At 43.2% G+C, this 26,422-nt stretch overlaps 1 protein-coding gene across 1 annotated transcript; it reads right to left on the bottom strand.

Annotated features, from left to right (window-relative positions):
• Positions 1-1,278: 1,278 nt before the first annotated feature.
• On the bottom strand, positions 1,279-26,043 carry LOC120029146 (transmembrane protease serine 13-like). The gene is made up of 13 exons (XM_038974453.1): positions 25,990-26,043; positions 11,966-12,140; positions 7,702-7,815; positions 7,152-7,328; positions 6,853-6,979; positions 6,291-6,386; positions 5,977-6,020; positions 5,683-5,845; positions 4,772-4,923; positions 3,809-3,907; positions 3,250-3,392; positions 1,421-1,576; positions 1,279-1,293 (listed from the first exon to the last, which is right to left on the bottom strand). The coding sequence occupies exons 1-13, from the start codon at positions 26,041-26,043 to the stop codon at positions 1,279-1,281; spliced, it is 1,515 nt and encodes a 504-aa protein (XP_038830381.1).
• Positions 26,044-26,422: the final 379 nt, after the last annotated feature.

Consider the following 26,422-nt stretch of genomic DNA (forward strand, 5'->3'; position numbering starts at 1 on the left):
ACTATGGCACTAAGAGGTGATATCCACATTAGTCAACAACAAGAAAGAGACTTGAGAGGATGTCACGATCGTCTTCTTGAGAGAAAGTGGACCAAGGCGCAGCGTGTGCAAAATACATCTTCTCTTTATTTAGAAAAGAGAGAAAACACAAAACGAACACTATACACAAACTAACAAAACACCGTGAAGCTAAATAACGTAAGTGTACTGACAAGCAACAAACGTTCAACATAGACAATTACCCACAACCAGCTAAAGCCTATGGCTGCCTTAAATATGGCTCCCAATCAGAGACAACAATAACCAGCTGTCTCTAATTGAGAACCAATTCAGGCAACCATAGACTTTCCTAGACACCTACACTGAACACTAAACCATCTACTCTACTTAACCCCCTAAACCATACAACACCCTAGACAATACAAAAACACATACTTCACCATGTCACACCCTGACCTAACTAAAATAATAATGAAAACAAAGATAACTAAGGCCAGGGTGTGACATAACCCCCCCCTTAAAAGATAACTAAGGCCAGGGTGTGACAGAGGACTCCTGTGCAGCTGTGAGTAGGGACAGATTATTACATTAGTTAAACTCCTTTCTTTCCAATGAGTTTCACGTAATTCACACAAAATATTTTCTGGAGATGAATCACAAAGCACATTGCATCTCTAAATTCCTTCTAGATGCAACAGAAATAAGCATGCAGTCTCCCCCAAAATATTCGAAAAACATTTAAAAAACATTGGAGATATGGGAGGCGTGAGTGGATATGAGGGGTGCATAGACTTAGAAAAGAGAGGCCAGCCATCGTAGAACCGCCTATCTCAGGTAAATATCATAAACATACTTACTGTAAGATTTAAAAAATGCGGTGGGAATTAAAATAATTCAAACACAAAACTGGAATCAGTGAACAAAATGTATTGGTGTAGATTCACATAATATCCATAGTGTAGCAGCCGTTGGGCATAAATACAGTAATGCATTTTGTGATTTTAGAAGGTACAGTAAAGGAACAGAAGAACGAATGGTCTTGGTCTTGGTCTTATATATATATCTGTCTGTCTGTCTGTCTGTCTGTCTGTCTGTCTGTCTGTCTGTCTGTCTGTCTGTCTGTCTGTCTGTCTGTCTGTCTGTCTGTCTGTCTGTCTGTCTGTCTGTCTGTCTGTCTGTTATAGGACTTCATGGTGTGATGTTCCGAGAGGAACGAGAAAGCAGGCAGCGAGCGGTCTTTAGAGAGGATGTGGCGAGGCCAATGGAAATGAAGTGACCTCACGGATTCTCCAGCTGCAGAGGGAACAATGAGAATTAACATACATGTAAGTCAAGGGAGGGTGAGCTGGGTATTAGGTGTGTATTGCATGGTGTGGTTTGCTAGAACACAGGCAATCCAGGTAGCTTCTCTTCATCTCACCTGCATCTTGCTGTAGATCCAGGGCAGTAGGCTGGACACCTTGGTGTAGACCCCCGGCCTGTTACTCTGCCCACAGCCGCTGCCCCAGCTGGTCATGCCCACCAGCTGCCAAAGGTTGTCACTGGTCTTGCACACCAGAGGACCACCACTGTCTCCCTTTGAGAGGAATGGAGAGAAGGGATGAGTGAACAGGGGCCGAGGTGTGGAAAGCACCTGGTACAATATTACTGTATGTTTTAAAGCGGTGGATAGCAGATGAGGTAGAAGGGAATTTGAGTAGTGGGAGAGGCAATTTTCATCAGCCCCAAGGCAGCTAAGATGACGACAAGCGTTTGTGCAGGAGAGGACAGCTATGGACTATCGAAGTTCAGAAATATAATTAATAATGTTGGCACCAAATGTTCTAAGACAGTGAGTTAGTTAGACTCTGGGAAGAATACAGAATGTTGCTGTCATGGAACATCTGGTGTCCATATGGAGGACAGTTTGCCAAACTCTGCATCTATGGCTGTAAAAAAAAATATATATTTTCAAAGTATTTTGTATGTTAATTAATGGTATAGAGAGAGATATATTTTTAGATTTAATAGCGGTGAAAGAGTGTTGAAAGAGTAGTGGGCCGAAATGGAACCCATGCTGGCAGCGGTACATTGTACATGTGCTCCAGAGGCAGCGGCTTAGACCTCTAGACCACCACAGGTGGCAAATGTTTACCCGTTGCGTAAAAAAACGTTAAGTAAATTGAGATGAATAAACTTGGTGTACGCCATACATACATACACTTGTTTTCCATTATAAATCCGACCTGTCGTAAAACTGCGTGTGAACAAACCCTCCATTCACCTTTTATAGGTGACAATAACGCCTTTTATTTGCTGTATAATTTGGAACTGTTGGAATTAGACCACTGCAGTTTCTAAAAGAAAGAGCAATTGCAAATTTGATCAAATGTTTTTGGAGGTGTTGACAGAATATTCAAATATTTTGCAATAACCTATGCTGTATTTGCCAAAGGACTGTGACAGTTTCTGAAGAAAAAAAACAATGGCTAATTGTTGTGGACCTGTTAGCAGAATGTTTAAATTCAACAATGTTTTGCTTTGACATTTCCCCCAACCTAAATATGCTGGACTGCTTGCAAATTCTAAAACATTGTCTAGGCTACTCAAAACAATAGAAATCACAGTAGGTTACTTACAGTAGTTGCATTCATAATTCAATGTAAAATATCAACTGTCTGTTCACCTGTTAAATTCAACTGTCAAGTTACAAACCGCGCTGCCTATGCGATCGTATAGACTACAGCAAAACTTGAAATTACATAGCCTATCTATTTACTAGGCCCAATTAAATGAGAGATGCGCATGGTATTTTTGTATTACTTCGGGAATGCATCACAGCCAGAAAAGGTGAGGAATTTATTCTGCAATGGTTCTAAAAATAAAATAAATAGGAAATAGATTTATGTGTCTCATCATTTTAGATTCCAAAAACAAAACACATTCGCTGGAGTTTTGCTCTTCTCACTAACTGCATCTTATAATTAGATATTTTTTTGCGTGTCATCATATCCCACATTTGTACAAAATACTGTACATGCTTGCAAGACAATACTTCAGCCACTATAAAATGTGTGTAAGCATGGTCGGAAGTTTACATGGAGGTAAGCATGTTCTCAGGCCAAGTTCAGTTTTTATAAATGCCAATTTTTGCGGCAAAACTGCAATACGCATGTTTTGGGGTATATTTTGTACGTACGCAAGGTTAATAAATGAGTCCCCGGGCCTGTAAATAGAGGGTGAGTTGAACTACAGCAGATGGACATGTACCTGACAGGAGTCCCTGCCCCCGTTGAGATCACCGGCACACAGCATGTTGTTGGACACACTGCCAGAGTATACCTTGGAGCTGTTACACACACGCACGTCGATGATGTCAACGGTCACCTGCATCAGGTCTTTGGAGGGTTTCGCTGTGAAGGGACACACAGTACACAGTCATTCTCCAAACACACACACACACTTCAGCTTGGGACACAATAGCTAGTTGCTCTCCTGCAATGAGAAGACATTGAGATAGGATGAATGATGCATGTGTAGCCTCCTTTCTCCACGTCGGACAGGCCATAGAGCAATTTTGGAAAATACCAGACGGGCTGGTTCATTTTTAGCCTAGTGGGCCTGTCTAAATTGTTGTTGTTTCTTGTGCAAAATGATCATTATTTGGCTGATAATAATTTAAAAAAGGGCTGGTGTGGGGGCCTCGAGGATAGAAGTGTGTCAGAAATGGCCGGGGCCAATTCTGTTCCCAGTCCGTCCCTGTTGTCTCCCTCTTTCCTTTAGTGTAGTCCATCTCTCCCTCTCTCCACTCCCTCGTCTCTCTTCCTACCTGATCCATTATCTATTGTTCCGAAGCCCGAGGTCCAGCATTTGGTTCCGCGGGGGAATGTCTGGTCAAAGGCTGGCAAACAGGCAGGCTGAACTGCATCTGAATAACAAACATACACGCAGGAAGTTAGATAAACAGAGTGACATACAGACTTCAGACATGAGAACACAGTGACAAAAATGACACACGTGTGCACACACATACACACAAATGAGCGGTGGTGGAAAAAGTACTCAATTGTCATACTTGAGTAAAAGTAAAGATACCTTAATAGAAAATGACTCAAGTAAAAGTGAAAGTCTCAAGTAAAATACTACTTGAGTAAAAGCCTAAAAGTATTTGGTTTTAAATATACTTAAGTATCAAAAGTAAATGTAATTGCTAAAATGTACTTAATTGATAAAAGTAAAAGTAAAAGTATAAACCATTTCAAATTCCTTGTATTAAGCAAACCAGATGGCACCATTTAATTTTTAAAATTTTTATGGATAGCCAGGAGCGCACTCCAACACTCAGACATAATTTACAAACGAAGCATTTGTGTTTAGTGAGTCCATCAAGACCAGAGGCAGTAGGGATGACCAGGGATGTTCTCTTGATAAGTGTGTGAATTGGACCATTTTCCTGTCCTGCTAAGCATTCAAAATGTAGGACTACTTTTGGGTGTCAGGGAAAATGTATAGAGTAAAAAGTACATTATTTTCTTTAGGAATGTAGTGAAGTAAAAATTGGCAAAAATATAAATATTAAAGTGCAGATACCCCAAAAAACGACTTAAGTAGTACTTTAAAGTATTTGTACTTAAGTACTTTACACCACTGCAAATGAGATTGCCATTCGGACAGTGGATTCATCACAGACATTTAGAGGCAAAGGGCAAATGTTTTTACAGTGCTGTCCCAACATTGATGCTAGTGTCTCCCTAGCGTTTCTCTGATATACAAGGAATAGACCTGGACTCACTAGTGAAGTCCACTGGTGAGGCCAGCTTCAGAATGGCGATGTCCTGGTCGTTGGTTACGTTGTTGTAGTTCTCATTCACTATGATCTTCTCTACGAGGTAGGGAGAAGGAAGCTTGTCTTGAGACACCACTCCTCCGTACACATGCCACTTACTGGCATCAAGAAACAGGGGTAACAACCTTCAATTGGCAAGGAAAAAAATAAAATAGATGGTCATTTACTTCTCAAACCAAGGCTGTAGCTTATGACACCTATGGTATTATTATTATGGTAATACAGTGTTTAATTGAGTTATGGAGACTGGTTGTCAAGGTGAGGGTTGTTAAGGTGATCACACTGAGCAAGTTGCTGCACAGATTCACTACTAGTCTGTGTTTTATATGGGAATGTGTAAGTAAAAGGACTGACAGTAAACGTATGGCTAATGACGCGTCGACGACATGTCGGAAAGCCTGAAACACAAGCTTGAAATCTATTTGATCTGTCCTCTAACTAGTAATTAAAAGTTAGGAACCCTCGCATCATCTGAGTGTCACCCCCTGATCTCTTTCACCTGTCCTTGTGTCCCGACACGCTGAACTCTGACTAAGGAAATTAATTTGACAACAACATTTTTGGCAGTTAAATGCAACAACAAAAAGTAACTTAATCAAAAACAATCTGTATGTTTTTTTTTACAATGTTTACGAGCATTATAGTTGTACTTTCTGTTCGTGGTTGGAGTAGCTAGCTTGCCGTTAGTCAATTGGCATTCTCAATGAGTTCAAATCAAGTCTGATTTCACTCCGACTTGTCATGAACGCAGCAAGGAGGGTAAGGTGGAGCTATTACCAAGGATCTACATAGCATGTCTGGAATTACAGCCAAGGGATCAGTTTGGATCTGAGCATTGTTGTCCTCTAGTCACTGACCTGGGGAAGCAGTGGGCAGCTGTCACCACAAAGTCAGGGGACACCAGGACCCCTCCACAGACATGTGATCTACCAAAGTGCAGAGACAGTTGCCAGGGCCATTGGCCCAGCTTGGCAACAGTGCCCCCTATGATCCGGGAGGTCAACTGCTGACGCCCACAATCTGGGAAAAGGTGGAGAAGTGGTCAAAAATGTTTGTATCTAAATTAACTACAAGTCATATTTCAAACAGAAGGTTGATATAGGCCTGCCTGAGTGCAATATGTGAAATTTGAACCGATGAGAGCTCCTTACCAATACACTTCAGAGAGACCGTATTCTGGTCAGGGCAGGAAGAGCTACACAGCAACACAAGATCAATCATGTCAGCAACTCAGGATCGAACATTAAACCACGTTGGGAAACATGCAGCATGGTTACAGTTGATTTGAAACTTCCTTCATGAGGCTTATAATGCGGTTATGATGATGCCATAGCATTACGTCCCAACCAGTCATGGCAGGTAATGACAGTGAATGACTTAACACCACCATTCCCTCGACATTACTGGGACTAAAAGGAGTAAATACAAAAGTGCTAAGATTTGTAGAGGAGTTGAGCTCTCTTACCCGACGCTGACCTGGCCCTGGATGGGTAAAGACGATCTGTTGTTCAGGGTTAGACCAATGGACTGCTGGGATTTCACGGCCTTGGTTGCAAAGGACCTGCATGGTCGACACACACAAACACATTTAGAATCCGTCTGCCAAAGCAATAGTAGAATCAATTCCCCTCCCATCAAGCATTCCCAGACACCCAATTTGCCACAGGCACACCAACCCCAGAGAGAGAGAGGAGCGCAGAGATTCAATCTCAGAGTAAATACTGAAAATGGCAGCAGTGAAATTAGACGTCACTGAGCAAATGTCTGTGCGAGAAAGTAGTTCACGCGAGAGGCGGCGTACACAAATGGCTGCTGTGAGTGAAAGTGATTACTCTCTAAGTGCAGCATATAGCATGGCTGCTGTGAGTGAAAGTGATTACTCTCTAAGTGCAGCATATAGCATGGCTGCTGTGAGTGAAAGTGATTACTCTCTAAGTGCAGCATATAGCATGGCTGCTGTGAGAGAAAGTAGTTACTTTGTGAGGTAGCTTATAAAATGTCTGCTGGGAAATAAGGTGATGTCTTACTTTCTGAAGCCCAGTTGGGCACAGGTTCGGTCGGCGTAGCTCTGGTCCCATCCCTGGTAACACACCGGGAGGAAACGGTCGTCCTGAGACATTCTGACTTGTAGAGCACCGTCCGCACCAAACCTCACTGGAGAGAGAAGGAGAGGAGGGATGGAATAATAATATACAAAAAGGGTTATGTTTGTCCACTTGTCAGACGTCGAGTGTACGTCCACCTGCCCGCCTGGCTTTCATTTCTGTACATCTACCTGCAAGTATGTGTGTCTTTATGTCTGTCTGTTATGTGTGTGTGTGCTTACCACAGTTGGACTCGTCCGTGCCCAGTCGGCAGTCTCGCAGAGCGTCACATTGGACGGTGGAGTTGGAGCAGGTGTCATGAACGGGCACGCTCAACTGCTTCTCATAGTGCCCCTCATCCTCACTGTCATGGTGGTCGAGGGTGGCAGCCGCAGTTCCCAACCTGGTACCGTAACGCACTACCCAGAGAGAGAGAGAGAGAGAGAGAGAGAGAGAGAGAGAGAGAGAGAGAGAGAGAGAGAAAGACATGAAATGAAATAGACCAAGAGCAGAGAGATGATGTAAGGGTTGGATGGGGTAAGGAACAGGTAAGGGTGGGGAGAAGAAGAGAGATGGAGGAAGAGGTAGAAGAGGAAGACTGTCAATGCCTGTACAAATACAGTAGGGAAAGGGGAAACCTAGTCAGTCGCACAACTGAATTCATTCAACCAAAATGTGTTATTTAAGCCCTGCCGAATCAGAATGAAAATTTAAAAAAATTAATGAATAAACAGGCATACATGTACATGAGTAACAACATATGAATAAATATGAAGACAACCCTGGCCTTACCTCCGAGCCAGATGGCAATGCCCAGGAGGAGCAGCAGAACGATGCCTCCTGACCCACCAAAGCACTTGGCACTACGGTGGCAGAATTTGCCTTTCTTCTTCTTGTTAGAAAGAGCTGGAACAACACACACGGCATACACGTCAAATAGATATATCTTACTCGGGAGACCATATAGAGACCGTACAATGAGTGTACACAACATTAGGAACACCTTCCAAATATTGAGTTTGCCTTCAGAACAGCCTCAATGTGTTGGGGCATGACCTCTACAAGGTGTCGAAAGCGTTCCACAGGGATGCTGGCCCATGTTGACTCCAATGTATCCTGTAGCTGCGTCAAGTTGGCTGGATGTCCTTTGGGTGGTGGACCATTCTTGAAACACATGGGAAACTGTAGAGCGTGAAATCCCTAGCAGCGTTGCAGTTCTTTACACACTTAAACCACACCCCGTTCAAAGGCACTTCAATATTTTGTCTTGCCTATTCACCCTCCGAATGGAACACATACACAATCCATGTCTCAATTGTCTTCAGGCTTACAAATCCTTCTTTAACCTGTCTCCTCCCCTTTATCTACACCGATTGAAGTGGATTTAAGAAGTGACATCAATAAGGGATCATAGCTTTCACCTGGTCAATCTATGTCATGGAAAAAGCATGTGTTCATAATGTCTTGTACACTCAGTGTACCACACGCAACCGCTTTAAACCTCTACAGGATCGGTGTCCCCCTCGCGGGACGGTTGAGCTAACGTAGGCTAATGTGATTAGCATGAGATTGTAAGTAACAAAAAAAAATTAATCCCAGGACATAGACATATCTGATATGGGCAGAAAGCTTAAATTCGTGTTAATCTAACTGCACTGTCCAATTTACAGTAGCTATTACAGTGAAAGAATGCCATGCTAATTGTTTGAGGAGAGTGCACAGTTATGAAGCTAAGCAGGGTTGGTCCTGGTCAGTCCCTGGATGGGAGACCAGATGCTGCTGGAAGTGGTGTTGGAGGGCCAGTAGGAGGCACTCTTTCCTCTGGTCTAAACAAAGATCCCAATGCCCCAGGGCAGTGATTGGGGACACTGCTCTGTGTAGGGTGCCGTCTTTCGGATGGGACGTTAAACGGGTGTCCTGACTCTCTGAGGTCATTAAAGATCCCATGGCACTTGTCGTAAGAGTAGGGGTGTTAAAACCTCTTATGGCTGCAAGCCCGAGGTCGGTACACCTATGACAACATCCAGCTCAAAGTGCAGGGTGCGAAATTCAAAAAAATATTTTTTAAAAATATTTAACTTTCACACATTAACAAGTCCAAGACACCAAATGAAAGATACAGATCTTGTGAATAAAGCCACCATTTCAGATTTTTAAAATGTTTTACAGGGAAGACAAAATATGTAAATCTATTAGCTAACCACGTTAGCAAAAGACACCACTTTTCTAACTCCATCAGTTTCTTACTCCATCAGGTGCTATCACCAATTCGGCCAAATAAAGATATTGATAGCCACTAACCAAGAAAAAACCTCATCAGATGACAGTCTGATAACATATTTATTGTATAGGATAGGTTTTGTTAGAAAAATGTGCATATTTCAGGTATAAATCATAGTTTACAATTGCACCCACCATCACAACTCGACTAGAATAAATACAGAGAGCAACGAGAATTACCTAATTACTAATCATAAAACATTTCTTAAAAATACACAGCTCACAGCAATGGAAAGACACAAATCTTGTGAATTCAGACAATATTTCAGATGTTCTAAGTGTTTTACAGCGAAAACACAATAAATCGTTATATTAGCATACCACATGTGCAAACGTTACCCGAGCATTGATTCAAGCCAAAGAGAGCGATAACGTAATCATCGCCAAAATATATTAATTTTTTCACTAACCTTCTCAGAATTCTTCCGATGACACTCCTGTAACATCATATTACAACATACATATAGAGTTTGTTCGAAAATGTGCATATTTAGCCACAAAAAAAACGTGGTTATACAATGACAATACTAGCAAAACTAGCCTGAAAATGTCGGGCGCCATCTTTAACAGTGATCTTGTCTCATGCATAACTATTCATAAACTTGACTAAAAAAATATAAGTTGGACAGCTATCGAAAGACAAATTAGTTCTTAATGCAATCGCTGAATTACATTTCTAAAATTATCCTTACTGTGCAATACAGGGTTCGCCAAGCGAAGCTATACCAAAGAAAATGGCGGAATATGCGTTTAAAATTTTTCGACAGAACAACGATTTATCATCTTAAATATTTCTTACTATGAGGTGATCTTCCATCAGAATCTTGGGCAATGTATCCTTTCTTGGGTCTAATCTTCTTTTGGTCGAAAGATGTCCTCTTGTCCGTCGAAATGCCCACTAACGTTCGACCGGGACCCCGAAACGTGCCCGGCGCTTCAAAGTGCAACACAAAGCAATGCCTCAAAATCGCACTAAACGGATATAAATTGCTATAAAACGGTTTAAATTAACTACCTTATGATGTTTTTAACACCTATAACGAGTAAAAACATGACCGGCGAAATATTACTGGCTAAACCCAAGCTTGGAAAGAGAGCAGGTCCGACGTACATCGTGCGTCAGGCGCAGCAGGAAAAGAACGGTACATCCGGTCTTTGGCCTTTTATACAGGCCCTGATTGCGCAATCGACTCCATTCAAATTGTCACCTCTTACTGACATCTAGAGGAAGGCGTAGGCAGTGTTTGTAGCATCATAGCATTCACAGGGACTTATGAACTGACCTGGGAGCAGGGGCCAAGATTTCTGAAATCTCACTCCATATCAGGAAAAGTGCTGTAGAATGAGTTCTGTTCCACTCAGAGACATAATTCAAACGGCTATAGAAACTAGAGAGTGTTTTCTATCCAATAATAACAATAATATGCATATTGTACGAGCAAGAATTGAGTACGAGGCCGTTTGAAATGGGCACCTTAAACAGAGCTACTCAATACTGCCCCTGCAGCCATAAAAAGTTAACCCCGGTGTCCTGGCTAAATTCCCAATCTGGCCCTCAACCATCACGGTCACCTAATAATCCCCAGTTTACAATTGGCTCATTCATCCCCCTCCTCTTCCCTGTAACTATTCCCCAGGTCGTTGCTGCAAATGAGAACGTGTTCTCAGTCAACTTACCTGGTAAAATAACGGATAAATAAAAAATAAAAATAAATAAATGAACTTGAAAATGTATTAATAAACCTATTAGGCACATTTGGGCGGTCTTGGTACAACATTTTGAACAGATATGCGTTCATTGGAACTAAACTTTGCACATATACGGCAGGGTAGCCTAGTGGTTAGAGCGTTCGAATCCCCAAGCTGACAAGGTACAAATCTGTTGTTCTGCCCCTGAGAGAAAGACCATAGTCAGTTAGGAACAAATTCTTATTTTCAATGACAGCCTAGGAACAGTTGGTTAGTCAGTGGGCTGTCATTGAAAATAAGAATGTGTTCCTAACTGACTTGCCTAGTTAAATAATGGTAAAATAAAATTAAAATAAATATATGTCTAAAACTTTGCACATGTACTGTTGCCATCTAGTGGCCAAAATCTAAATTGCACCTAGGCTTGAATAATAGATTATGGTCTTTCTCTTGCATTTCAAAGATGATGGTATCATCTTTTACCAGATATATTTTACAAGATCTAACGTGTTATATTCTCCTACATTAATTTCAAATTTCCACAAACCTCAAAGTGTTTCCTTTCAATTGGTATCAAGCAAATGCATATCCTTGCTTCAGGTCCTGAGCTACAGGCTTTCACCTGGATTCACCTGGTCAGTCTGCGTCACGGAAAGAGCAGGTGTTCCTAATGTTACTACCCTGGGGCGGCAGGGTAGCCTAGTGGTTAGAGCGTTGGACTAGTAACCGTAAAGGTTGCAAGATCGAATCCCCGCGCTGTCAAGGTAGAAATCTGTCGTTCTGCCCCTGAACATGGCAGTTAACCCACTGTTCCTAGGCCGTCACAGAAAATAAGAATTTGTTCTTAACTTGTCTAGTTAAATGAAGGTAAAATAAATCAAAAATGTTCTGTACACTCAGTGTATAGTAATGCTGAGACATAATGAGGGAGTTAAAATCACATTTCTCAAGGATGTTTTTATAAAACACTTCTGTTTCTATTATTTTACAATACTTTCACTGATGGTTTGTAGTCCCCTGAAAGCAAACAAGGAATGGAGAAAACTGGACTGGGACAGAACTGCAGTATATAGGGAGTGCTACTCACATAAACTGGGCTGGCAGACATGCTGCGTAGCCACTGGTGGGGGATGCTGGGGGATGTAGTATAGCTGGTTGGGATGAGTGTGCCTTGGACCCGCTCCATAGACTAGCTCTTCATAGGACTGGAGGGGCGGGACGGTGTGCACCTCAACAGAGTAGTATGGAGGAGGGAGCTCGTTCTGTAGGGGAGAACACAGAGAAAAACAGAAAAGGTTAAGAAGTCAGTCATTCAAAAATATTCGGATCTAACACCCAACACCCAACTTAAAGGCCTCGTGTTTTGTATCATATTGTACAAAAAAGGATGAAATGAACACTATAAAAGTGTGAAAAAAAACGTGATTTTCCTGTGTTTTATATAATAATACTTTGAAATTGTGAAAAAGATGATAATGCCCTTTTATTGTAAGAGCTGTTGGAAAAGACCGTCTGAAATTTCATTGTTTTGGTGGGATTGCGTTTTGGCCTGTCTGGTGACATCACCATGTGGTAAATTAGTTAATAGACCAATAAGAAAGAGTTTTCCAAACCTCTCTGGCAATAACAGCTTTTCCCCTCCCCACTCAGACCACTCCGAGACAGTCCTAGCAAAAATATTTTTGGATAAATATTTTTTTGCTAAAAAGCTATTTTTGTTTATTTTTTGACAATTTTAAGGAAAAACAATTACATTCAGGCACTAAATTGTTCCCCAGAAATGATTTGATATTGAGATGAAAATCCCCAGTAAACAACTCCCATGCAGGAACCCCCTGATTCGTCCATAAACAATAGTGTATGGGGTGCTGCCTAGAGTACACATCTTGATTGCGAAAAGGGCTTACAGATGGTTGATGATTGGTGAAAAAAGGCATTGTAGTATCTTCAGGTTAGATGTAACTCATTGTCGGCCATAATAATATCATCCTTATCGAGCAAGTGTGAGATCCCAACACCTGAATAACCAACTCAAGCACAATAGAAGTTCCCATGTCTCTAGGCAACAATGTGCCAAGATTCCCAATGGGCCCCTTATTCATTTCCTCCTCTCTTTATCATGCTCTCATTTCTGCTTTATATTCATCTGCTCCCCATAGCGCTACCAAGCATCTCAGACAATAGAGCTGATCATCGTCACCAGGGCCGCAGCCGAGCTCACATTGCCCCCTGGGAGTCTCTATTGTTGCCACGGAGAAGAAGGGTGGCTGCCATGGAGACAACGGAACAGCAAACTCCAAAAGGAAGTTGTGGTTGTCCCCTGTCCCTGGCTGCTGCCTGTTTGTAACCCACATCCACACAGGTGATTTGTAACCCACATCCACACAGGTGATTTGTAACCCACATCCACACAGGTGATTTGTAACCCACATCCACACAGGTGATTTGTAACCCACATCCACACAGGTGATTTGTAACCCACATCCACACAGGTGATTTGTAACCCACATCCACACAGGTGATTTGTAACCCACATCCACACACAGGTGATTTGTAACCCACATCCACACACAGGTGATTTGTAACCCACATCCACACACAGGTGATTTGTAATCCACATCCACACAGGTGATTTGTAACCCACATCCACACAGGTGATTTGTAACCCACATCCACACAGGTGATTTGTAACCCACATCCACACACAGGTGATTTGTAACCCACATCCACACAGGTGATTTGTAACCCACATCCACACAGATGATTTGTAATCCACGTCCACACAGGTGATTTGTAATCCACATCCACACACAGGTGATTTGTAATCCACGTCCACACAGGTGATTTGTAACCCACGTCCACACAGGTGATTTGTAACCCACATCCACACAGGTGATTTGTAACCCACATCCACACACAGGTGATTTGTAACCCACATCCACACACAGGTGATTTGTAACCCACATCCACACACAGGTGATTTGTAACCCACATCCACACACAGGTGATTTGTAACCCACATCCACACACAGGTGATTTGTAACCCACATCCACACACAGGTGATTTGTAACCCACATCCACACAGGTGATTTGTAACCCACATCCACACAGGTGATTTGTAACCCACATCCACACAGGTGATTTGTAACCCACGTCCACACAGGTGATTTGTAACCCACGTCCACACAGGTGATTTGTAACCCACGTCCACACAGGTGATTTGTAACCCACATCCACACAGGTGATTTGTAACCCACATCCACACAGGTGATTTGTAATCCACGTCCACACAGGTGATTTGTAACCCACATCCACACACAGGTGATTTGTAATCCACGTCCACACAGGTGATTTGTAACCCACATCCACACACAGGTGATTTGTAATCCACATCCACACAGGTGATTTGTAACCCACATCCACACAGGTGATTTGTAACCCACATCCACACAGGTGATTTGTAACCCACATCCACACAGGTGATTTGTAATCCACGTCCACACAGGTGATTTGTAACCCACATCCACACACAGGTGATTTGTAATCCACGTCCACACAGGTGATTTGTAACCCACATCCACACACAGGTGATTTGTAATCCACATCCACACAGGTGATTTGTAACCCACATCCACACAGGTGATTTGTAACCCACATCCACACAGGTGATTTGTAACCCACATCCACAGGTGATTTGTAACCCACATCCACAGGTGATTTGTAACCCACATCCACACAGGTGATTTGTAACCCACATCCACACAGGTGATTTGTAACCCACATCCACACAGGTGATTTGTAACCCACATCCACACAGGTGATTTGTAACCCACATCCACACAGGTGATTAGTAACCCACATCCACACAAAGGTGATTTGTGACCCACATCCACACAAAGGTGATTTGTGACCCACATCCACACAGGTGCAGGTTGGTCAGTCTGATAGTGTGCTTTCCCCCCTGGTGCTGGATGACAGGCAGCCAGGGATCAATATTGGTTTTGAGTTCTGTCTCTCTTTTCATTGATGGCTTTTCACTTTACATTGTGTGTGTATTCGGGGGGGGGGGGAATTATTACTTACAATGACAGCCGACACAGGCCAAACCCTGATGACGCTGGGCCAATTGTGCGCCGCCCCGTTTGACTCCCAATCACGGCCGGTTGTGATATAGCCTGGGTTCGAACCAGGGTGTCTGTAGTGACGTCTCAAGCGCTGAGATGCAGTGCCTCAGACCACCGTGCCACTTGGGAGGGATGACATTGCTTTTAACTTCCCTATCTGGTTCTGATGTTGGGACTTTGTCTGATCTGCCCATGGCTATGTTTATGTTTGCGGTGACCGACATGGAAAGAATCTACTTCCTGATGGTACAACATGCATGACCTCCACACTGATTCCCACAACAGATTAGTGGTGTGCTCTGCTCTGTATCTAGACGTGCTGAGGAGTGGTGGCGATTTACACAACATTGCAAGATCTCCAGTTGGAGTTTTGATTTCATAGGGGCTAGGCTGTAGTGATGATCCCAAGGGTCACAAAGATCATTATATCCTACAGGTCTGGATCGTACTGAAGTGTTCGTCTGGTTGAGGATAAAGAGTGCTAGCCAAAAATGACTTGTGTCTACATTGGGGTTTCCATGGTAACTTGTCAACCCAATATGATTTTGACTGTTGTTTTTCGAAGAACTCAGTCAGTTACAGGGCATCTCGGTCAAGCCCACTAACTCTCTCACCTTAGAGAATGGACCAGAAGCACTATATAAAAAAAATACCTTCCTGAATCAAAAGAACCCTCACACAGGCACGTACCACCACGCTCCATAGGAAGCCAAGAGGCAGGCATGTACCATATTGTGTCTTCTCTATCTGAAAATCCCAAAACACCCACTGTCTGGTTTATTAGCTCCTATATCTCCATTTGAAAACACCTGATGTATTTGATCAGGAAGTCCATGGAAGGTGCTATTTGTCCTGAATTCATAGTAAACACAGAAGGGGATCCTCTCATGAACCTCTATCCTTAGTTCCCCCAAACTATGTGACTGTTTAACACACATCTGTGTGCTGGTCATTCCTCCTATATTGCCATAAATGTATACAATATACCTGATACACCCTCTAGCACAGCAATAAACAAAGATGGGATTTACTGTTATCTGTCTTGGTGACATAGCGAAGACTCCTTGGCGCAGTCAGTAATAATACCGGTTTATAACCTAAACCTTTTCTTTGGTAAACAGCTCCAGTGTCATGACCATAGGCACAGAACTCCAACGCAAATGAACCGGAATATTCTACCAAGTGGATGTTCAGTTGGTGGATGAGCCGGTTAGCCTGAATTCCCAACTGAATCGACAGAGGTCAATAGACATTGTTCCCCCCCTTGGCATTTTCCAGTAATTACTGTAAACTGATGAGGTTTTAGGTTCCAGTTACATTTCAACGGGCAGTCTGTACTTATGAACAGTAACGTTGTTATATACTGTAACTTTGAATTTCAATTCCAAAGAGTCCCTTAGAGCTTAAAATAGAAGATAAATAGGTAAAATGGAACCAGCCCACATTGACTGTTGATTCGCCAATCGAGACAGATAAATCCTCTCTGTTACAGATGGAACTTCACAGTAGCAGGGTACAGGGGGCCTATTGGGGTCATTTTCACCTCAAGTCTAATTTTGCAATCTGCCCCCCCGTATTTTGGTTCCACAAACCGGGCGAATAGACTAGTTTGAGACATAAAACCACAAACCATTTAGAGGAAGAACCCCGACTTTCAACACAATATTTTCCACATGGGGGATTTGACATAAATTCCACACACCATGCGAAGCAACACAGTAGAGAGATCGGAGACAGAGGCAATCGCAATGAGATCATATGGGGTCTCCAGCTACACACCAGCTTGACCCTGTGCCTCTAGTCTAGCTCCTAGTAGCATACCAACGCATTGGTTCACATGTCCTGCCATCTGTCCATGATGTGGCAAAAAGTACAACCTTTGAGAACACCAGCCATACACAAGGGACACATTTACTTGAAAAACCCAACCTGACAGTGAGGGACAGTGAGAGTAAGAGTATAGCATGTTCAGTGTGTGTGAGAAAGAAAATAGTGTTGTTTTGGAGGCAGGTGACAGAAGTCAGCCCAGGGGAAACAGATAGAGAGCCAGAGAAGCAGAGAACAAGGAGGAGAGGATAAAGGAAGGACTTACAGGGTCATGCTTTGCCATCGGACGCTGGGGGAGCAGTGAGGAGAGTGGAGGTGAGACCTGGTAGGAGAGGCTTTTCACAGGGCCACTCAAACAGTCACCGAACAGTGATCAGAGCATGCTGACAACACATTTGACACTTCCCTCCTCCTTTCTTCTCACTGTCTATCCCAGAACCACCCCCCCCCCCACTTAGCCCATACAGGTGGGACTTCCCCCCTCCATCCAACCCCTCCCTCTCTCATCTCCTCTTCACAGAAATGGGTGTGTCCCAGTGTGCTACTTTCCCACCTACCAGACCGGTTTCACTGTAGCCAGGGAGAGACAAAGATTGATTCACACAGTGTGGCCTGCTCCATTCCGGCTCAGGTGTCACCAGCTGGGCAATCAGAGCCAGGGACCAACATGGCGTCCTCTCAGACAGCCACATTTTACTGACGTGGCAGATATTTTTCTCCGATCTTCAGTTTGAGCAATTCTGTCAGTCAGCGAAGTCTCAACTCGTGTGATGCAGAGTTGTTCCAAGTACATAGCAGCTGATCCAATCAAGTATGTCGACATTATATTGAAATATTGAGTTGAAACAACTATGAAACTCAAAGAAATGTACAGAGCAAAATCTTGCCGCCCATTCACATACTTCATCTTCGTGATCATGTACGGTAACACGGGGATGTTGATGAAATGAACAGTGCTTAGGAAAACAAACAGAATGGCGCCGTGTCAATGCAGTTCATGAACTTCCGATATCCTACTCATTATGCATTAAACAGTTGATTAGTGAGGTCAAGGTGTACAGAATGAGCTCAGACTGCATTACTTCTACTAGAGAAAGCACAGGCGTGCAGACACGCACCCATACACGCACACGTGCGCGCGTGCACACACAACTTGTCAAGTAAAATGATCTTCGAATCAACCTTGAAATCCTCTGACTAGAATGTTGCTTATTTTCATTAGGTCAAACACACCCCTCCTTCTAAACCCTTCCAAACAGAAACAAACAGAAAAGGACGGACGCCGGTAAATAAACAAACGATTCTGAATGTCTCCATTAAGGGAAGAGCTTCCAACCATCATCTATGGTCAAGTTTACCATAACGAATGATGACGCCTTTCAGCAGAATATGAAGCGGACTTCAAATCAGCATTTACAGAGGTGATGTGATAGTACAGTATGTTAACACGAGGCAATGAACACAGACCTTGAGGATGGGTAATGGTTGGCTAATGTAATAGCCATCAAAAGTGAACATGTGTTCATTTTATGCTGTCTGTTCACATCTTAAAAAAGCCCATCAAAAGATTGCGAACGTGACCCTCAGCTTGACAATTAACTTACATTGCCCACTTATCGCCACTAGAGGGTGATAGTGCACGGTACCTCCATTCTGCTATCTCTCCATCTGCTGCTCTCCGCTGGAGAGCTCATAGTTACGGGTGAGACCACTGTTGTCTCAACTCAACTGAGCTGCATTTGTGTAGTGGTGTCCATTCTCAGAAGAGAAAGCAATCGAGAGACAGATCGAGAAATCGTACCGATGTTGAATTACTAGAAAAAGGAAGTGGAGAGTTGACAGAGCGTGAGGTTAGAATCATCAAATAAAAAGAAATTGTATTGGTCACATGATTTGTGAAATGCTTCCTTTCGGGTCCTTTTCCAACAATGCAGAGTTAAAGATAAAGATACAGAATTAAATAAAAAATATCAATTTTGACGAGGAATAAATACACAGTGAATAACTCATGACAATAAGGGGTAAAAATAACATGCTACATACAGGGAGTACCAGTACTGAGTCGATGTGCAGGGGGGTAATAGGAAGTTGAGGTAGCTACTGTATATACATCAGTGGAGGTTGGTGACTTGGAAAATTTAGGAGGATGGGAGACCCACAGTATAGGCGCGGAACGCACAGAGACAACAAAGCGTGTTTGAAAAATGGTTAAAGTCTTATAATTTTAACGTAAAGCATTTAATAAAGACATTTGTAGTACAACATTATGGGGAATGGGAATGAGAGGGCTACTTACACCGTGTTGGAAAGGGATCACAGCAGGGATTGAATGAGGGTTTGAGGCATGAGTTGAGGTGTGGAGAGGCTTGACTTCAGTGCAGGACAGGGGTTGAGGTGTTCATACTGTAGGTTTCAGTGCAGGACAGGCTCATCGTGGATGGATGGTGTTAGAGAAGAGCTCAGCTCCTCCACTGAGGGCAGGACAGGATTTGACTGGGAAGACAAAAAACAAATCACACAACACACTACACAGTTAGACAAAAGTTCTAAGAATGAGTTAGTCCAAGCATGGAGTAAAATCATTGATGTGTAATAATGTGATTGTGTTTGTGTGTGTGATTGACTCTACATACAGTAATGAGAGAAAATTGATAGGGGTACTCAGTGATTGGAGAGGAAACGTTCAATGTGCCAGTGGATGAGCGGGCACATGAGACATTGTGGCTTCAGTTCATGTCAGGAGAAAGTTGACAATGGTAGTGGAGTGGAGTGGTCATCACCTCTTAATCAGGGAACAGGAGGGGACTTAGCAGTAAATACAAATAGCAGAAAGAAACATTCCTGAACAAAGCCCTGATCATTCACATATCTGAAGATAACTGACAACTGCAAGCAGACCGGTGGCAACGTAGGTCCCAGAGTGGTGGGGCAATTTTTACCCCCTGGGGCCCAGAGTTTTTCCGTCTCTGTTAACCTAACCAGGAAAACTCTGGACCCAACTTTTTCACTCCGGACGCTTTATCTGGACATGGTTCGTCAGCACCTTCAACAGCCGAAGCTAAGTAGTAACATTAACATGATGTCTTCTAATTGCAGTCGCTGTACTCATAATATACAGGAGAACAATCGCCTTATGGCGAGGATAGCTGTGTTGCAAGCCCATCTTCAGACGCAATCGTTAGGCAAGGGTAATTTCAGTGTAGGAAAGGAAGAAACAGCGTCTGTGCCACCAGTAAGTACAGATACTAACGTTAGTATAAACCCCCCCGCACAGTCCCCGCAACCGGACAACTTTCTCATGGCTTCTGGAGGGAAATGCTGTTGGAATGCTCAACTGGTGTCGCTCATTCAGCCGACAGAAACTTTCAACCGGTTTTCCCCATTATGTAGCGAGTCGGAGTCTGAGGCTGAGTCTTCTCTTGTCTCTACTCCTCCCGTTACGGGGTCTGAGACGCCGAAGGCTCCAACCATTAGCTCTGACAAATTGAAAACCCTAGTCATTGGCGACTCCATTACCCGCAGTATTAGACTTAAAACGAATCACCCAGCGATCATACACTGTTTACCAGGGGGCAGGGCTACCGACGTTAAGGCTAATCTAAAGATGGTGCTGGCTAAAGCTAAATCTGGCGAGTGTAGAGAGTATAGAGATATTGTTATCCACGTCGGCACCAACGATGTTAGGATGAAACAGTCAGAGGTCACCAAGTGCAACATAGCTTCAGCGTGTAAATCAGCTAGAAAGATGTGTCGGCATCGAGTAATTGTCTCTGGCCCCCTCCCAGTTAGGGGGAGTGACGAGCTCTACAGCAGAGTCTCACAACTCAATCGCTGGTTGAAAACTGTTTTCTGCCCCTCCCAAAAGATAGAATTTGTAGATAATTGGCCCTCTTTCTGGGACTCACCCACAAACAGGACCAAGCCTGACCTGCTGAGGAGTGACGGACTCCATCCTAGCTGGAGGGGTGCTCTCATCTTATCTACTAACATAGATAGGGCTCTAACTCCTCTAGCTCCACAATGAAATAGGGTGCAGGCCAGGCAGCAGGCTGTTAGCCAACCTGCCAGCTTAGTGGAGTCTGCCAATAGCACAGTCAGTGTAGTCAGCTCAGCCATCCCCATTGAGACTGTGTCTGTGCCTCGACCTAGGTTGGGCAAAACTAAACATGGCGGTGTTCGCCTTAGCAATCTCATTAGGATAAAGACCTCCTCCATTCCTGCCATTATTGAAAGAGATCGTGATACCTCACATCTCAAAATAGGGTTACTTAATGTTAGATCCCTCACTTCAAAGGCAGTCATAGTCAATGAACTAATCACTGATCATAATCTTGATGTGATTGGCCTGACTGAAACATGGCTTAAGCCTGATGAATTTACTGTGTTAAATGAGGCCTCACCTCCTGGTTACACTAGTGACCATATCCCCCGTGCATCCCGCAAAGGCGGAGGTGTTGCTAACATTTACGATAGCAAATTTCAATTTACAAAAAAAAAAATGACGTTTTCGTCTTTTGAGCTTCTAGTCATGAAATCTATGCAGCCTACTCAATCACTTTTTATAGCTACTGTTTACAGGCCTCCTGGGCCATATACAGCGTTCCTCTCTGAGTTCCCTGAATTCCTATCAGACCTTGTAGTCATAGCAGATCATATTCTAATTTTTGGTGATTTTAATATTCATATGGAGAAGTCCACAGACCCACTCCAAAAGTATTTCGGAGCCATCATCGACTCAGTGGGTTTTGTCCAACATGTCTCTGGACCTACTCACTGCCACAGTCATACTCTGGACCTAGTTTTGTCCCATGGAATAAATGTTGTAGATCTTAATGTTTTTCCACATAATCCTGGACTATCGGACCACCATTTTATTACGTTTGCAATCGCAACAAATAATCTGCTCAGACCCCAACCAAGGAGCATCAAAAGTCGTGCTATAAATTCTCAGACAACACAAAAATTCCTTGATGCCCTTCCAGACTCCTTCTGCCTACCCAAGGACGTCAGAGGACAAAAATCAGTTAACCACCTAACTGAGGAACTCAATTTAACCTTGCGCAATACCCTAGATGCAGTTGCACCCCTAAAAAACGAAAAACATTTGTCATAAGAAACTAGCTCCCTGGTATACAGAAAATACCCGAGCTTTGAAGCAAGCTTCCAGAAAATTGGAACGGAAATGGCGCCACACCAAACTGGAAGTCTTCCGACTAGCTTGGAAAGACAGTACCGTGCAGTACCGAAGAGCCCTCACTGCTGCTCGATCATCCTACTTTTCCAACTTAATCGAGGAAAATAAGAACAATCCAAAATTTATTTTTGATACTGTTGCAAAGCTAACTAAAAAGCAGCATTCCCCAAGAGAGGATGGCCTTCACTTCAGCAGTAATAAATTCATGAACTTCTTTGAGGAAAAGATCATGACCATTAGAAAGCAAATTACGGACTCCTCTTTGAATCTGCGTATTCCTCCAGGGCTTAGCTGTCCTGGATCTGCACAGCTCTGCCAGGGCCTGGGATCGGGAGAGACACTTAAGTGTTTTAGTACTATATCTCTTGACACAATGATGAAAATAATCATGGCCTCTAAACCTTCAAGCTGCATACTGGATCCTATTCCTACTAAACTACTGAAAGAGCTGCTTCCTGTGCTTGGCCCTCCTATGTTGAACATAATAAACAGCTCTCTATCCACCGGATGTGTACCAAACTCACTAAAAGTGGCAGTAATAAAGCCTCTCTTGAAAAAGCCAAACCTTGACCCGGAAAATATAAAAAACTATCGGCCTATATCGAATCTTCCATTCCTCTCAAAAATTGTAGAAAAAGCTGTTGCGCAGCAACTCACTGCCTTCCTGAAGACAAACAATGTATACGAAATGCTTCAGTCTGGTTTTAGACCCCATCATAGCACTGAGACTGCACTTGTGAAGGTGGTAAATGACCTTTTAATGGCGTCAGACCGAGGCTCTGCATCTGTCCTCGTGCTACTAGACCTTAGTGCTGCCTTTGACACCATCGATCACCACATTCTTTTGGAGAGACTGGAAACCCAAATTGGTCTACACGGACAAGTTCTGGCCTGGTTTAGATCTTACCTGTCGGAAAGATATCAGTTTGTCTCTGTGAATGGTTTGTCCTCTGACAAATCAACTGTACATTTCGGTGTCCCTCAAGGTTCCGTTTTAGGACCACTATTGTTTTCACTATATATTTTACCTCTTGGGGATGTTATTCGAAAACATAATGTTAACTTTCACTGCTATGCGGATGACACACAGCTGTACATTTCAATGAAACATGGTGAAGCCCCAAAATTGCCCTCGCTAGAAGCCTGTTTCAGACATAAGGAAGTGGATGGCTGAAAACTTTCTACTTTTAAACTCGGACAAAACAGAGATGCTTGTTCTAGGTCCCAAGAAACAAAGAGATCTTCTGTTAAATCTGACAATTAATCTTGATGGTTGTAAAGTCGTCTCAAATAAAACTGTGAAGGACCTCGGCGTTACTCTTGACCCTGATCTCTCTTTTGACGAACATATCAAGACTGTTTCAAGGACAGCTTTTTTCCATCTACGTAACATTGCAAAAATCAGAAATTTTCTGTCCAAAAATGATGCAGAAAAATTAATCCATGCATTTGTTACTTCTAGGTTAGACTACTGCAATGCTCTACTTTCCGGCTACCCGGATAAAGCACTAAACAAACTTCAGTTAGTGCTAAATACGGCTGCTAGAATCCTGACTAGAACCAAGAAATTTGATCATATTACTCCAGTGCTAGCTTCCCTACACTGGCTTCCTGTTAAGGCAAGGGCTGATTTCAAGGTTTTACTGTTAACCTATAAAGCGTTACATGGGCTTGCTCCTACCTATCTTTCCGAGTTGGTCCTGCCGTACATACCTATACGTACGCTACGGTCACAAGACGCAGGCCTCCTAATTGTCCCTAGAATTTCTAAGCAAACAGCGGGAGGCAGGGCTTTCTCCTATAGATCTCCATTTTTATGGAACGGTCTGCCTACCCATGTGAGAGACGCAGACTCGGTCTCAACCTTTAAGTCTTTACTGAAGACTTATCTCTTCAGTAGGTCATATGATTGAGTGTAGTCTGGCCCAGGAGTGTGAAGGTGAACGGAAAGGCTCTGGAGCAACGAACCGCCCTTGCTGTCTCTGCCTGGCCGGTTCCCCTCTCTCCACTGGGATTCTCTGCCTCTAACCCTATTACAGGGGCTGAGTCACTGGCTTACTGGTGCTCTTTCATGCCGTCCCTAGGAGGGGTACGTCACTTGGGTTGAGTTACTGACGTGATCTTCCTGTCTGGGTTGGCGCCCCCCCTTGGTTTGTGCTGTGGTGGAGATCTTTGTGGGCTATACTCGGCCTTGTCTCAGGATTGTAAGTTGGTGGTTGAAGATGTGTGAATTTAAGTATGCTCTCTCTAATTCTCTCGTTCTCTCTTTCTTTCTCTCTCTCTGAGAACCTGAGCCCTAGGACCATACGTCACGGCAAACCGGGCATGATGACTCCTTGCTGTCCCCAGTCCACCTGGCCTTGCTGCTGTTCCAGTTTCAACTGCTCTGCCTGCGGTTATGGAACCCCTACCTGTCCCAGACCTGCTGCTTTCAACTCTTAATGATCGGCTATGAAAAGCCAACTGACTTTTATTCCTGATTATTATTTGACCATGCTTGTCATTTATGAACATTTTGAAAATCTTGGCTCTCTCTAATTCTCTCCTTCTCTCTTTCTTTCTCTCTCTCGGAGGACCTGAGCCCTAGGACCATACGTCAGGACTACCGGGCATGATGACTCCTTGCTGTCCCCAGTCCGCCTGGCCTTGCTGCTATTCCAGTTTCAACTGTTCTGCCTGCGGTTACGGAACCGCCACCTGTCCCAGACCTGCTGTTTTCAACTCTTAATGATCGGCTATGAAAAGCCAACTGAAAATTATTCATGATTATTATTTGACCATGCTTGTCACTTATGAACATTTTGAACATCTTGGCATAGTTCTGTTATAATCTCCACCCGGCACAGCCAGAAGAGGACTGGCCACCCCTCATAGCCTGGTTCCTCTCTAGGTTTCTTCCTAGGTTTTGGCCTTTCTAGGGAGTTTTTCCTAGCCACCGTGCTTCTACACCTGCATTGCTTGCTGTTTGGGGTTTTAGGCTGGGTTTCTGTACAGCACTTCGAGATATTAGCTGATGTACGAAGGGCTATATAAAATAAACTTGATTGATATAAATGTATGACTTTAATTAATCAATTGCAAAATGGTTTCATATGGGCTATGATGGGAGCAGTTTTTCCTGATCAGGTCACACAGTATTAAAAAAACTCCTGGAAAAAAACTCTTGGCCCTGGGGGGGGATGAAACCCATGTCAAACTGCAGCTACCTTATATTTGTTCATATTAATTATATTTAGACCATATTAAGAGGGGGATTTCCTCTACCCAGACACAGAGACAACAACTGATAGACAATAGAACTCAAAGGGCTGAGCTTGCTTTATGAATGTTTGCATCACGCAGGCCTACGCAACTGTAGGCCTAATAAAAATGTACTCACATCTGTCACCACTATTATGTTGATTGATTAATTCCAGTTAATAATTTTGGATTGAAAACGTATATAGGTTTGAATATAAACCACATTTGATCACGTTCACATTTTCTCCTGACACACAAATGGTCTATAAATGCATAACTTGACCAATTTGTTTACCCTGACCAGATGGACTGGGCGCATAGGATGTAACGTTATGCAACTGCTCTTATTAGTAGACTACAGTTGATCAGACTGAGAAATGGTCTCATTTTCATCCCATACAGCAAGTTAGATCTCTAATGTTTCAGTGTAGCCTAGGCTGCTGCAACATTTACGTCATTTGTTTTTCTTGTCTGTTCGGAGTGTTTTTGTGTTATCATCTTTGCTAAATAAATACAGAAGGGAAGTGGAAAGCCTACTCAAGCACAAAAGAATGCGCTGGCCAAACTCTGTCTTTAATGTCACCTTTTAATGGATGATACGATGGAAGCTATCAAATCATTCTGAATTGATTTCGGCATCCCATAAATCCCAGTCTAAAGTTCCATATGTTCAGCAAGTAAAGCATCTTAACGTGCAATTACCTCGGCAAGATCTTTGTAGTTACCTTGTTAGCGGAACTTTCCTTCTCGTCGTGTCCTTTAACAGCCAGTTCTTGCATGCCCAAAAATGCAGTGGTGTTGATAAACCGCTTGAGAACATCCCTGTTTCTTCATACTTTCTCGTTGTGTTGCGCATTTTGAATGAGCAGACCTTCATCCATTATAAACTCAGCAAAAAAAGAAACGTCCTCTCACTGTCAACTGTGTTTATTTTCAGCAAACTTAACATGTGTAAATATTTGTATGAACATAACAAGATTCAACAACTGAGACATAAACTGAACAAGTTCCACAGACATGTGACTAACAGAAAAGGAATAATGTGTCCCTGAACAAAGGGGGGGTCAAAATCAAAAGTAACAGTCAATATCTGGTGTGGCCAACAGCTGCATTAATGACTGCAGTGCATATCCTCCTCATGGACTGCACCAGATTTGC

This window comes from Salvelinus namaycush, chromosome 34, assembly GCF_016432855.1.
Source record: "Salvelinus namaycush isolate Seneca chromosome 34, SaNama_1.0, whole genome shotgun sequence".
Taxonomy (NCBI): domain Eukaryota; kingdom Metazoa; phylum Chordata; class Actinopteri; order Salmoniformes; family Salmonidae; genus Salvelinus; species Salvelinus namaycush.

Bases quoted from the DNA above. Each gene is read 5' to 3' on its own strand.
- LOC120029146 (XM_038974453.1), bottom strand. From the start codon at position 26,043: ATGCAAGAACTGGCTGTTAAAGGACACGACGAGAAGGAAAGTTCCGCT. The intron at 6,980-7,151 runs GTAAGCACACAC...TTCTCTCTCCAG, and splicing joins CACGGACGAGTCCAACTGTG to TGAGGTTTGGTGCGGACGGT. The intron at 4,924-5,682 runs GTCAGTGACTAG...TCTTGATGCCAG, and splicing joins GCTGCCCACTGCTTCCCCAG to TAAGTGGCATGTGTACGGAG.